At 44.2% G+C, this 14,178-nt stretch overlaps 1 protein-coding gene across 3 annotated transcripts in view; it reads right to left on the bottom strand.

Moving 5' to 3' along the window:
* Nucleotides 1-9,208, bottom strand: part of LOC121857039 (barH-like 2 homeobox protein) — a 51,676-nt gene extending 42,468 nt beyond the window's left edge. For all 3 annotated transcript variants that reach the window (XM_042352870.1, XM_042352869.1, XM_042352872.1), the window contains exon 1: nt 8,844-9,208. In XM_042352870.1, the coding sequence (XP_042208804.1) occupies nt 8,844-8,869 (26 nt within the window). In that variant the 5' untranslated portion in view covers nt 8,870-9,208. The remainder of the gene's footprint in view (nt 1-8,843) is intronic.
* Between the last annotated feature and the right edge of the window lie 4,970 nt (nt 9,209-14,178).

The raw sequence follows: 14,178 nt of genomic DNA, 5'->3' as shown, positions 1-14,178 counted from the left end.
TAAAATTTAAAAAACGTAAAAGGTGTACGGAAAAAAAACACTGAATATATGACCCTGTGACTCCCTCCCCTCCCCTCCCCTCCCCTCCACCTCCCCTCTCCTCCCCTCATAAGAGAGCCGAGTGGACTTATCTAACTCACTCATAAGGGCGAAAAACCCCTTCAAGGACCAGTTAGGTGTCGACCTTAAGAGTGATGTGCTGAGTCGTAGTTGGGCTGTGGGGTACGGTAGACAGGGACGAGATTGGGTGATAAGATACTAGAGCCTTGAAATTGTGACTGAGTTTACGAGAAGTGTAGTGGGGATTATGTTTGTGTAGTAGTAGTAGTAGTAGTAGTAGTAGTAGTAGTAGTAGTAGTAGTAGTAGGAGTTGTTGTTGTTGTTGTTGTTGTTGTTGTTGTTGTTGTTGTTGTTGTAGTAGCAGTAGGCAATAAAATGGCGGCGAAGGTGTTGCTATTGGGGGAGGCTGGAGGAACGTAAAAAAAGTAGTAGTAGTAGGTAGGGGCGGTTGTTGTTGTTGTTGTTGTTGTTGTTGTTGTTGTTGTTGTTGTTATTATTATTACGAAACATGATAAGGCTACGAGGATAATAATAACATTGGGTCATGCCAACAAGCCATGATAAGAAGAAGATAGGAAGGGCACGTGGTTACAATACAATAGGACACGGGGTCGATAGTGGTGTGTGTGTGTGTGCGCGTTCCTCTTCCTCTTCTACCACCTAGCATCACTACCACCAGTAATAATAATAATGGATGCCCCTCGTGTAACGAAGATGGCCGGCCCAAGGGCCACCTAAGCGTGAATTTGTTTAAGGTGTAGAAGCACCCTAAGTTAACGAGCTGTGTGACCCAGTGTCAAGGAACAGTCCGAGAAGACCGGACACCTCGCCAACTACCCTGGCTAACCATTACCCCGGAACACGATCCGCACATCGATTAACATCCAGGTTCCCAATTACTGCTGGGTAGACAGAGGCAAATGGCGTAAAGAAACTTGTCCATAGTTTCACCCTGCCTGGGGATTGAACCCAGGTCCGCTCGCTTGCTAGGCGAGCATGCTGACCATTACACCACCACCACTACCACCACCATTACCTGCGTTGTTTTCCCTGAACAATAATTATACACCTCAGGTTATGTTTACTAACAAGACAAAAATACTTAACCTCTTTCCTCCCACCCCTTCCCCTCTTCACATCCCCCCATTCACCCCCTCCCTCCCTCCCTCCCCCCTGCACCCTCCTCACTCTACCGGAAGTATCCTCTCCCTCCCTTCCCTCATCTACCCCTTACCACTGTTCCTCTCCCCTTTACCTCCCCCTTACTCTACCCTCCCCTTTACAACTCTTACTTCTCTCCTCCCTCTTCTTTTACTCCCTCCCTTACTCTCCCCTCTCACCCCTCTCACCCCTCTCCTCCCCTCCACTCTCACCCCAGGACAAAACCAGGCTCACAGGTGTGACAGCTCACAGGTACGGAGGGAAACACAGTTCTAAGCGACAAGCGTTACGAGAGGCGTTATTACCATTGAGTTTTACACAAAGTATCACCTTTATCAACAGTTGGCATTAAGGTTGAGCTTCGAGGGATAAAGGCATGCGATATTACCCTACCTGTGTCTATGGTATAATTAGGCGGGTTTTGCATACGTGACCTCCCAGGGCTCAGGTACACCAATGGATTGTTGTTGTTGTTTAACCTGTGTACACGTAGACAGGTGCACATGTGTATTTCCTCCCCAGGTGTATGTGTGAGTGTTTGTTGATATGTTCGTATATAATGTGTGGATGTGTTTGTTTTTATGTACGTAATGTGTGATCTGTTTGCTTTTATGTACGAAATATGTGGATCATTGTGAGACTCCCTGCATTACAGAAGAGATAATTTCCTATGGTGTATAACTTATGAGACACCCTGTACACTATGATGGGTGGTGTTATAGGTTCCTTTATTTCCAGTTCACAGTGAGATCCAAGCATGAGGGAGGGGGGGGGGGGCATGAATGACCTATGACCTTGACTGTACATTTGACCTTTGATGGAGAACAAAACACACTTCCAGGGGTAACAGTCCAAGCTTGTTATCTGAAAGTTTGAAGGCAGTTGGTCGCCTCGTGGTTCACTTGAAGATTAAACACACCTACCCCAGCCTACCCTACCACACCATCTCAACCAACCACTCAATCTCACCAATCAGAACTGTTTGCTTCACTGTACTAGATGCCAACGTCACCTCCACACACACACACACACACACACACACACACACACACACACTTTCTAAAGCGCAGTAATGCATTATAATATCAACATTAACACTAACCTAACCTAACGTTCACGTAAATTAACTTAAAAATAATAATTAACATTCACGAAAAATATAACAAACGGAGGTACAGTTTTGTTTATCCATCAAAATTACTGTAAAATAAATAAATAAAAATATATAAACAAAAAATATAATATAAGTTGTAAATAAAAAAAAACGAGAATTTTTTTTTTTTTAGATATTTAAGAAAATATTCAAAATTTATTATAATTTCTATTAAATCCACCACGAACCAGTTTTTTTTTAGAATTTAAATGTTATTTTTTCTTACATTACTGTAGGTACTTGTTAAACAATATAAATTATATAAACATGGAAGAATATTTAGTGTGTTTGACGTGCATACTTCAGCTGCCAATGACCTCTGTCCTTTAGAAAATATCAGAGGAATTCATCGAGCAGAGCTGCTGCACCCCCCAGTTAATACTGGAGACCACGGTGTTACCATTGTTTTGTAACTACTACTACTACTAAAACCGTCAGTAGATTTTAGTTAAAGAATACGCAATGAAAATAATTTACACTATTAACGACTAAAAATTTCTATCGTCTTAATTATTGAATTTAAACTAATAATTATAATAACAACAATAATAACAACAACAACAATAATAATAAAAACAATAATAATAACAACAACAACAACAACAACAATAATAACAACAACAACAACAATAATAACAACAACAACAACAACAACAACAACAACAATAATAACAACAACAATAATAATAATAACAACAACAACAACAACAATAATAATAAACAATAATAATAACCATGCATGTAATAATAATAATAATAATAAGTCTCTATAAAGGGCATAATTTGTGGTCTGTTCCGACATAGTTTTTTCTACTTTCCCGATATCTTAAAAAAAAATAATCTTGGAAAGAATTTTGGCTAAGACGTTGAAATCCCCTCCTGTGTGTGTGTGTGTGTGTGTGTGTGTGTTACTTTATCCTGTATTGAGTTTATTTATTATTGAGTTTATTTATTATTGAGTTCATTTATATTTGTCCATTTATTATTTTAGTTATCTAATGAAACATTCTCATATGTATAAATATTAATAATGTGTGTGTACGTATGGTCCTGTGTACGAACTCCAAGACTGACTGACACATACACTTGATTGTCTTATGGGTTTTATTATTGTTTAAATATGAATAATAAAAAGCGTTGAACACCCACAAGTAATATGCCAGATATAGCCAAAGTGTTCACAGACTTTTGAACACGTTAGTAATTGTATCTATTCCATCGTTATTCTTAAGTATTTATTTATTTATTTTGGGTTCCGTCTTTACTGTTTTTTATTCCATTGTTTATTTTTCCTAATTTCAGTTTTATTCTTAAGTATTTTTACGGCTTTTATTTTTCTCTCTTATTTTATGTTCATTTTCTATTGTATTTTAGATTTTGTTTCCTGTTTTTTCTAATTTTTTTATACTTTATTATACTTTTTATTATATACTTTCGTTTTATTTTCACTTTTATTTTTTATATTTTACTTTTTATGGGGTTAGGTTAGGTAAGGTAAAGATAGGATAGGATAGGTAAAGTAAAGATAGGATAGGTTAGGTTAGGTTAGGTAAAGATAGGATAGGATAGGTAAAGTAAAGATAGGATAGGTTAGGTAGGTTAGGTAAAGATAGGATAGGATAGGTAAAGTAAAGATAGGATAGGTTAGGTTAGGTTAGGTAAAGATAGGATAGGATAGGTAAAGTAAAGATAGGATAGGTTAGGTTAGGTTAGGTTAGGTAATAGGTTAGGTAAGGTAATAGGTTAGGTAAGTAAAGATAGGATAGGTTAGGTTAGGTTAGGTAAGATAGGATAGGATAGGTAAAGTAAAGATAGGATAGGTTAGGTTAGGTTAGGTAAAGATAGGTTAGGTAAAGGTAAAGATTAGGTATAGGTTAGGTAAGTAAAGAAGGATAGGTAAAAGGTAAAGATAGGATAGGATAGGTAAAGTAAAGATATGATAGGTTAGGTTAGGGTTAGGTAAAGATAGGATAGGATAGGTAAAGTAAAGATAGGATAGGTTAGGTAAGGTAAAGATAGGATAGGATAGGTAAAGTAAAGATAGGATAGGTTAGGTTAGGTTAGGTAAAGATAGGATAGGATAGGTAAAGTAAAGATAGGATAGGTTAGGTTAGGTTAGGTTAGGTAAAGATAGGTTAGGTAAGGTAACAATAGGTTAGGCTTAGGTTAGGTAAAAATAGGTTAGGTGAAGATGAGATAGGTTAGGTTAGGTAAAGATAGGTTAGGTTAGGTTAGGTAGAGATAGGTTAGGTAAGGTAAAGATAGGATAGGTTAGGTAAAGTAAAGATAGGATAGGTTAGGTTAGGTAAAGATAGGTTACGTAAGGTAAAAATAGGTTAGGTAAAGTAAAGATAGGTTAGGTAAGGTAAAGATAGGATAGGTAAAGTAAAAATAGGTTAGGTTAGGTAAAGATAGGTTAGGTAAAGTAAAAATAGGTTAGGTTAATAATTATAATCAGATGATCAGTTTATAAGTCAACGAGTGAAATTATAATTATAATAATAATAATAATTATAATAATAATAATAATAATAATAATAATAATAATAATAACACAAACATGTGGTGTAAGTTAGGAATATATTAAATGTGAGTAGAATAATGGGAAGACTCTCATTATCTTATCTAAACTTATTGCTGATAATGTCTATATCTGTGTGTGTGAGTGAGTGAGTGAGTGTGAGTGTGTGTGTGTGTGTGTGTGTGTGTGTGTTAATATTTACGAAAATGCCAGTGTGTGTGTGTGTGTGTTCATTCATTCATATATATACAACACCTGTATATATGATGAGGTCACTTTTCATGCCAATTTATGTACATATTACACTTCATTACACTGGCTAACCTCATTACCTGTAACACTTCATTACTATTTTCTTTTGTACACCTGTTGCTACTTTCATTACACCTGTTGCTACTTTCATTACACCTGTTGTTCCTTTCATTACACCTGTTGCTACTTTCATTACACCTGTTGCTACTTACTTTCATTACACGTGCTATTTTTTACACCTGTTGCTACTTTCATTACACCTGTTGCTACTTACTTTCATTACACCTGCTATTTTTTACACCTGTTGCTACTTTCATTACACCTGTTGCTACTTACTTTCATTACACCTGCTATTTTTTACACCTGTTGCTACTTTCTTTCATTACACGTGCTAAATCCTCACACCTGTCATTCACCCATACACCTACGATGCTAGGCAGACCACAGTCACTCCTGTCAGCAGTGTTAAAGGGCAAACAAACGCCTTCATATATGTTATTGTTCTTCTTATTATTCTATTATTATTGAATTATTATTATTTTTTTGTACCTGTATTATTAATGTTGTTTTCTCGTTATTATTTTGATTGTCATTACAGTATTATTGTTTTATATTATTATTATTATTGCAGTAAACAAGAAAACATTCTGTAGGTTGGAGGTAGTGTATGGCCTTGTTGACCTTCCATGTGTGTCAAGGAGGTCAAAGGTGGGCGTGAGAGCCATAAGGACCCACCCCCACCTCTATCCCAGTCAGGATAAGCCAATGAGGGTAACGGGTAGGCTTTATTATGGTAGCAAACTGATGTATCAAACTTGGTGAAATATATGATCAGTGAGGGTGGTTATTTACCTGAGAGTATTGTGACTGTCATCTATAAAACATCTTGAGGGAGAGGGGGATGTTTTAAGGAGAGGGGGATGCTTTAAGGGGGAGAGGGGGATGTTTTAAGGGGAGGGATGTTTTAGGAGGATGTTTTACAGAGATGGGATCTTTTTGAGAGGATGTTTAAGGAGGATGTTTTAAGTGGGATGTTTTAGAGAGAGGATGTTTTAGAGGATGTTTTAAGGAGGGATGTTTAAGGAGGAGAGGATGTTTTAAGGGAGGGATGTTTCAAGGAGGTAGGATGTTTAAGGAAGTGGGGATATTTTAGGGAAGAAGTCTTTAAGGAGGTTGTTTAAGGAGGAGAAAGAGATGGATGTTTTAAGAGGAGAGTGGGATGTTTAAGGGAAGGTGAAGTTTTAGGGGAGGAGATGACTTTGAGGGAAGTGGGATATTTTAAGGACTGGTGATTAAATGGAGGTAACAAACGCACGCACACACACAACACGTGATCATCTGGGAGAAACGATGGAGTGTTTCCATTACTGTAGAGGTGTGTGGTGGCTGGTGATACTGCTTGATACTGCACAATATACTGGTTCATTTATCCAGTCTTGTGTAGTTATTTATCCACGATGGTAGGTTAGGTTAGGGTAATGGTAGGTTAGGTTAGGGTAATGGTAGGTTAGGTTGGGGTAATGTTAGGTTAGGTTGGGGTAATGTTAGGTTAGGTTGGGGTAATGTTAGGTTAGGTTGAGGTTAGGTTACGTTAATTTAATTTAGGTTTGGTTAGGTTGATGTTATGTTAGGTTGGGGTTAGGTTAGGTTACGTTAATTTAATTTAAGTTAGGTTACGTTGATGTTAGGTTGAGGTTATGTTGGGTTACGTTATATTAAGTTAAGTTAGACTAGGTTAGCTTAAGTTAGTTAGGTTATCTACAGCCCAGATCTAATCCCAAGTGACTTATTATACCTGAAGTCGCTGACGAAGGCAATTGAGATGTGGGTAGTTAGCCGGAAGACTTTCTGTAAGACCGAGACAGTGTGTTTGAAGGAAAGGAAGAAGCTGTGTTTATTGAAGACTAAGAACATGACGAAAAAGGGGAAGGATTACGTGTTATGTTGTTTGGTGGTGGTGTGGTAGTAGTGTTTGTTGGTGTGGTGGTAGTAGTGGTGGTGATGGTGTGGTGGTGATTATATGGTAGATGGTATGGTTGGTGTAGTAGTGGTGGTGGTGGTAGTAGTGATGGTGGTGGTGGTGTGGTGTGGTGATGGTGGCGGTGTGTGTGGTGATGGTGGCGGTGTGTTGGTGTGGTAGTAGTAGTGGTGGTGCGGTGGGGGTGGAAGTGATAGTGGTGAAGCGTGGGGGGAGGGAAGGGGGGGGTTGAGGTGAGGAGGGTTAGTGATGGTGGGGGTGGTAGGAGGAGGAGGGGGTGGTGGTGGCAGATGCGGTAGAGATGTTATTGTTGGTTGTCATGTTGTTGTTAGCCGTGATATTAAATGGTAACGATGGTGGTAGTTGTGGTAGGAATTGTGGTGACTTAAAACAAGTATGGAGATGGTGGTGATTTATCTGGTGTTAATCTGTATGGTGAATAAGTTAGTGGTGATGGTGGTAGGTGGTGATGGTGGTGGTAGTAGTAGTAGTGGCGTAAGAGGGAGCGAGTAAAGGTGGCCCTGAGATTTAAATGTCCACTAAGGAGGCAACCCACCACCACTACCTCCCACCCCTACTACTACTAACACCACTACCTCCATCACCACTACCACCATCACCACACACACCACATCACCACCAACCAACACCCTTACATTAGTATTCTGTAGTGGTACACATACACAGGTTGTGGTGGTCGAGGCTACAGATGTGTGTGTGTAAGCTTCACTATGCCGGCTGCTGCTCATCGTAGTAGTGTAGACAGACGTACGTACACAAGAATCAATACGGCCATGAGTACGGTTCACGTGTGAGCTTGTGGATCGATATACAGACATAGTATAAATAGCTCCTCGATGACTCCTACTTAGGTAACTTAAAACTAGTCAGCTCACAATGTCTCCCAGCCTCTCTCTTGTTTTTTCTGGTTGTGTTATCGTCAAGATGTTAAAGGGTTGATATGACTGTCTTGATGATAAGTAATGATCGTTATTGATAGCGGGAATGTGAAATAAGAAGGTTGGTTGTGTGTAAACATTAGGTTCACAGGATTGATGTGCTTGTGTTGTGTGTTTGTAAGAGAATAAAATGTGTAGTTGTCTGCTGATAAGTTAGATAAACTACCCGGAAGGTTGAAAACCTCTCTATCTGGGCGTCTCAGGCATTATACACACCATTATTATTGTTTTAGTGAGTGTGTGAGGCAGTAACCCAGACCAAAATATTGCTTCCTTGCCATGATACTTGGACGATCATGTGTCCACCTTTACGGCAACCTCAGGGGCTTGTCTCCTAGCTGCACCCCTGATAACCCCACGCTGCAATGCTTAAGGGAAATGGGAATATAGTTTGCTTGCAATCAGGAATATTCCCAGCCAAGCACACGGAGATAGTGGGCCGGCCATACCTACACCAATCCAATATTCACGCGCACACTCGCATCTTTTCTGATAATTCCTAACACATTTTTGTCTTGCGGCTTATCCCCTATGGTAGGCCCAGGGAAGGGCACTTCTTATAGAATTAAACTAAGGATAGAATGAATGAAAAGCGAGAGAGAGAGAACACAAGAAGAAAATGTCAAGTTTCTTTGTGCTCGGCATCCAACATGGCAGCCTGGCTCGCCAACTGCCACCATCCCCCCCACCACCTCGGCTGGCCTGCCTCTACCTTACTCCATCGCTTTTCAACTCATCTTTTCCATCTCTCACTCTCACCTTTCCGCTGTTTTCTGAAGCCTCATTTAAAGTTTGACCCTGGAGCTTTCTCGTGACGTATCGAAGCTGGTTGATCATATTTTTCTCCGCGGCAAATTGGTGGGGAACTGATGCGATCACTTAAATTCTCTCTAGAGCTCAAGTCAGGTTAGACTCCCCGTTTTTGCCAGTAAGATGTCTTCTTCACTCACTTTCTGCCATTTCTACTGCATTTTATCAACCTGTCTTTCAGAAGAGGGCATCATTTCACTCACTCTCACTGTATTTTGTTTACCATGACACTTATTTATTATCACCATGAACCAAAAATGGCCGAATACTAGGGAAGGCCACAGCGCGCATGTCTCTCGTCCCAACTGGCGTCTGACGATACTACAACTGGGCCTCATTCACCCAGGCGCTGCGAGTACGAACAGCTGGTAAGGTGGACTCGCCCGGCGTAGGGGAGGATGCTTACGGGGAAAATACGTATTTATAGTTTTGTAGCGTCCCCTTCACTGTACATACTTTAGTTTCCTCATACTCCATGTTTCTAAAGTGTTTCATCGTGTTTACGTAAATCACTCTGTTAATTTCACAATATCTTAAAAGATATTTAAGTCATCAGTATAAGGATCCTCCCCCACTCATTCAATGGTTCTCTCACGCACTGGAGTAAGCTACTACGAAATGTTAGGAGGAATCTCGAATACAAATTGGGTTTATTGAGGAAGTAAATAAGTGAATTATCTCGCCTAACGTGACCAACACTCTTTCACCACTCACAGCTGACTCTCCCTAGGCTTCTCTTAGTGCTTCTTCCCGCCAATGGAGAAAATGAGGCCTGTGTCAACCTTAACGATGACGGTGACTTGGCAACGTCGCGGCTAATACTATGACAAGAGTCTGTAAACAAAACAAGCCAAGACCGACCTTATGGTACTCCCCGGTAGGATCACTCAAAGTCGACACTTACTATTTATACACGATGGACTGTAAAACCAAGTTCAGTGAGAGGTCTTACGGAGGTAGGTAGATGAGAGGGAGTGAGAGAGAGAGGCAGAAAGACAGGGGTATGCCCGCCCCGACAGACTTAAGGGGGAGGGGGGACGAGAGGGTGAAGGGGGTTAGGTAGGAGTGAGGGATGGGGGGTGCAGCTGGTGACTAGTCTCCTACAATAGAGCAGGTTCCACTCGGCTGCTCCTCCTTCTTCTGGCGGAGGGAGAGCACCTTCACCACCACCACCTCGCTAACTGCCTGGGGGGGAATCTGCTTCTTCCCCCACCACCTCCTCCTCCACCTCCAACCCTCCCTCCTCCCCCCCTTTGTCTGCTGAGACCTGTCATCTGGTACAACCTGCGCAGACGCTTAAAAATGTCACACCAGGAACACTTCAGGAGTCAGTTTCCACCCCCCCTCTCCTTCCTCCGTCCCTTCCCCAATCTCCTCCTGGCGACGTCCCTCCCCCCTTCCCCCCCTACCCCTTTACTCCCCCACGTGTGTTAGGTCACCCTGGTCTGAGAGATTCCCCGTGGTAGCCGACCTCTCGTATCCCCCTTCTCCCCCACACCCCCCTCCCTCACATCCCCTCCTCCCTCCCCACCCCCCCTCCCCCCCATCCCCCCCCTCCTCTCACATCCCCTACCTCTTCGTCCTCCTTCCCTCATCCCTCACCCTTAATCCTCTCCTTCCTCCCCTCTCCTTTATCTAACATTCCTTCACATATCATCTCCATCCAACTTACTTATACCCCCCCTCCCTCACCACCCCCCCCTCCCTCCCACACCCACACCCTCCCTCCCTCCACCCTCCCTCCCTCCCTCACACCCCCCTCCCCCTCCCCCTCTCCCTCCACTCCCCCCCCTCCCCACCCACACCCTCCCTCCCTCTCCTCCCTCCTCTCCCTCCCTCCCTCCCACCCCTCACTCCTCCCCCTCCCCCCCTCACACTCCCTCCCCTCCCCCCTCCCCTCCCCACCCCCTCCCTCCCTCACACCCCTCCTCCCTCCACCCCTCCCTCCCTCCACCCCTCCCTCCCACACCCCCTCCCTCCCACACCCCCCTCCCTCCCTCCACACCCCCTCCCTCCCTCCCACCCCCTCCCTCCCCTCCCACCCCTCCTCCCTCCCCCCCCTCCACACACCCCCTCCTCCCCCTCCCTCCACCCCCCCTCCCCCCCTCCCTCCCCTCCCTCCCCTCCCTCCCTCCACCCTCCCTCCCTCCACCCCTCCCTCCCTCCACCCCCTCCTCCTCACACCCCCTCCCTCCCTCCACACCCTCCCTCCCTCCCCTCCTCCCCTCACACTCCCTCCCTCCCTCACACTCCCTCCCCTCCCTCCACTCCCTCCTCCTCCCCTCCCCCCTCCTCCTCCACCTCCCCCCTCCACACCCCTCCTCCCTCACCCCCCCTCCCTCCTCCACCCCTCCCCTCCCTCACACCCCCTCACACCCCCTTAACCTCACCAGGACACATGTTAACACAGGAGACCTTTGAACATTTGTTGAGAGGATAAAATTTTTACACTCAAGACTATTACTGGCAGACAGATTTACTGTAGCGTACTGTTCAATAATGATAATGATAATAATAATAATAATAAAGGTGATATATGTAGTGAGGATGATGATGAAAACAGTGATAATAATGAACATAAGAAAATAAGGAGTCTGCAATAGGCCGGTTGGCCTGTGCATGGCAGCTCCTGTCGAGAGTTACTACCACTCTCTATCATCCATGTATCTATCTAGTCTCCTTTTAAAACAACAGCAGTAATAATACTAATAATAACAATGGTAACAAACAACAACAATAATAAACAATAACAATAAGCATAACAAAAACACCATCACACACTGTTACTGGTGTTATTGATGTTACCACCACCAGAGGGTAGGCCTACCACACTTCATCAATAATGACTTTATTTATTATTCACGACAAGTCATACGTACGCTGGGTTGAGTTTGCTGTGGTTATAGTGAGACTAAAGTGGGGGTTTGTTTACTAGTATGAGGTACATATGTGTGTGTGGTAGGTCAAGGCACGTGGACTATGGGAACGCGCGTGTGTGTGTGTGTGTGTGTGTGTGTGTGTGTGTGTGTGTGTGTGTGTGTGTTCATCTATACGACCTTGGACAAGTCCCTGTCCTTGTTGTGTCCACCAATCATAGGCTAGGATCTTATTATGCCCACCAAACACAGCCCAAGATCTTATTATGTCCACTTATTACAGCCTAAGATCCTATTATGTACACCAATCACAGGTCAGGATTATTTTGTGTTCACCAATCACACACCAATCTGGGTCCTTGTTGTCTCCACACACACACACAGTTGTGAGTGTAGGGTCCTTGTGTGTTTGGTTCTCAGTGCATAGTCTTGCGTGTATGGCGTTGAGTGAACAGTGGTAAGTGCATAGTGGGGCATGGACGTCTCTGAATGCATAATCTTTACTCCTGAGTGCATGGTGAGGTGTAGACGTCTTAGAGTGCATAATAGTATGTGCACAAGAGTGAATGTGAGGGCCTCTAGTGCACCGTGTGGGGTGAGGGGTCGAGTGCACCGTGTGTGGGGGTGGTCGAGTGCACCTTGTGGGGTGGGGCTCGAGTGCACCTTGTGGGGTGGGGGGTGGTCGAGTGCACCGTGTGGGGGGGGCCGAGGCACCGTGTGGGGTTGACGTAAGTGCTGGGCGGAGGGTGAAGGGACCTGACCTCCCTCTTCCTGGAGGTGTCTTCAGCGCCGCATGAGCTCAGGCGTTGTGTGTGTGTATGTGTGTGTGTGTGTGTGTGTGTATGTGTGTGTGTGTGTGTGTGTGTGTGTATGTGTGTAATCCTTCACGATCCACAACACCCACCATTGTATACTGATGAAGGAGAGGCCCTTTCCCTCGGAGCCTCAGTGGACACGGGGGCTCAGAATTCGATGTGTGGTAAGATCTGAGACAATCCATTGGAAATTGGAAAGAATGAGGGAAGTGGGGGAGGAGGAAGGAAGGAATCGGGAGGAAGGAATAAGAGAGAATAGAGAGTTGGAAGGAGAAAGGAAAGATACGGGGTGATGAAAGGGGAGAGAAATAGACGAAAAGGATCAAGGAGGAAGAAGGGGAGAGGGAGGGGTGCTGCAAGAATTGCCATGGAGCAGAGCTGAAGTGAAGGGGTAAGAGGGAGGAGAGGAAGGGGGTACAACAAGAGATAAGAGAGGGGTTGAGAAAGAGAGGAAGGCAGAAGAGGGATGGGGGAAGGGCAGAGGTGAGAAGGGGGAGGGAATGAGGGAGGAAAAGATGGAGAGGTAGGGAGGCTGAGGAAGAGCAGGGGGAGAGAGTGAGGAGGGAGAAAGGGAGATAATGAGGCGGGATACTGAGAGAGTGGGGATGGAGGGAGGGAGGAGTGAATGAGGTGGGAGATGGAGATGAGAGATGGAGGGAGGCTTGGCTGGCCGCACGTAGGACCTCCCAGTTCCCAGTCAGTGTTCTTTTACTATAATATACCACCCTCACCACCTCCTACCCCCCACCTCCCACCCCTCCCACCACCACCTCCCTGCCCACCACCCCTCCCACCCCTCCACCCCCCACCCCTCCACCACCACCTCTACCTCCACCCCTCCACCACCACCACCACCCCCACCCCCACCCCTCCCACCACCACCACCTCCTACCCCCACACACCCTCCCCACCACCACCTCTCCACCTACCCCCCCCCACACACCACTCCACCACCACCACCTACTACCCCCCACACCCCTCCACCTTCTACTACCCCTCACACCCCTTTCACTGTTTGAGGTTAGGTTAGGTTAGCTTAGGTTAGGTTAGGTTAGTTTAGGTTAGGTTAGGTTAGGTTAGGTTAGGTCTGTCAGTGTATAATACAACATGTTCATCACGTTCACTGTCTGAGGTTCACGGGGCTCATTGTGGCTCACTTTGAGGTTAATACAGTGTTTTAATATACCTGGATAACAGGAGAGAGAGAGAGAGAGAGAGAGAGAGAGAGAGAGAGAGAGAGAGAGGATAACATAACGAGAGATGCAGACAGACAGAGAGAGAGAGAGAGAGAGAGAGAGAGGATAACATAACGAGAGATGCAGACAGACAGACAGAGAGAAAGATTAAGAAAAAATGGCCAATAAAAAAAATAAACACACACACACACGCACACAAGAACAACAAGAAAACTAAAGAACAAGAACAAATAAAATAGATGGAAAACAAAAGTACATCAAACACAACAACAACAACCATCTCACATAAACAGACCCCAAACAAACACACAAAATATAGACTTCTCAAAACGAAATAGATAATCCTTTAAATACTCGGCAAGGTGGGGGTCCTTGTGACAACGTGTGTGTGGATGAC

This window comes from Homarus americanus, unplaced genomic scaffold (assembly GCF_018991925.1).
Source record: "Homarus americanus isolate GMGI-L3 unplaced genomic scaffold, GMGI_Hamer_2.0 scaffold44060, whole genome shotgun sequence".
Classification (NCBI taxonomy): domain Eukaryota; kingdom Metazoa; phylum Arthropoda; class Malacostraca; order Decapoda; family Nephropidae; genus Homarus; species Homarus americanus.
Note: the sequence above shows the minus strand (reverse complement) of the source record. Positions and strands in the feature narration are given on the sequence as shown.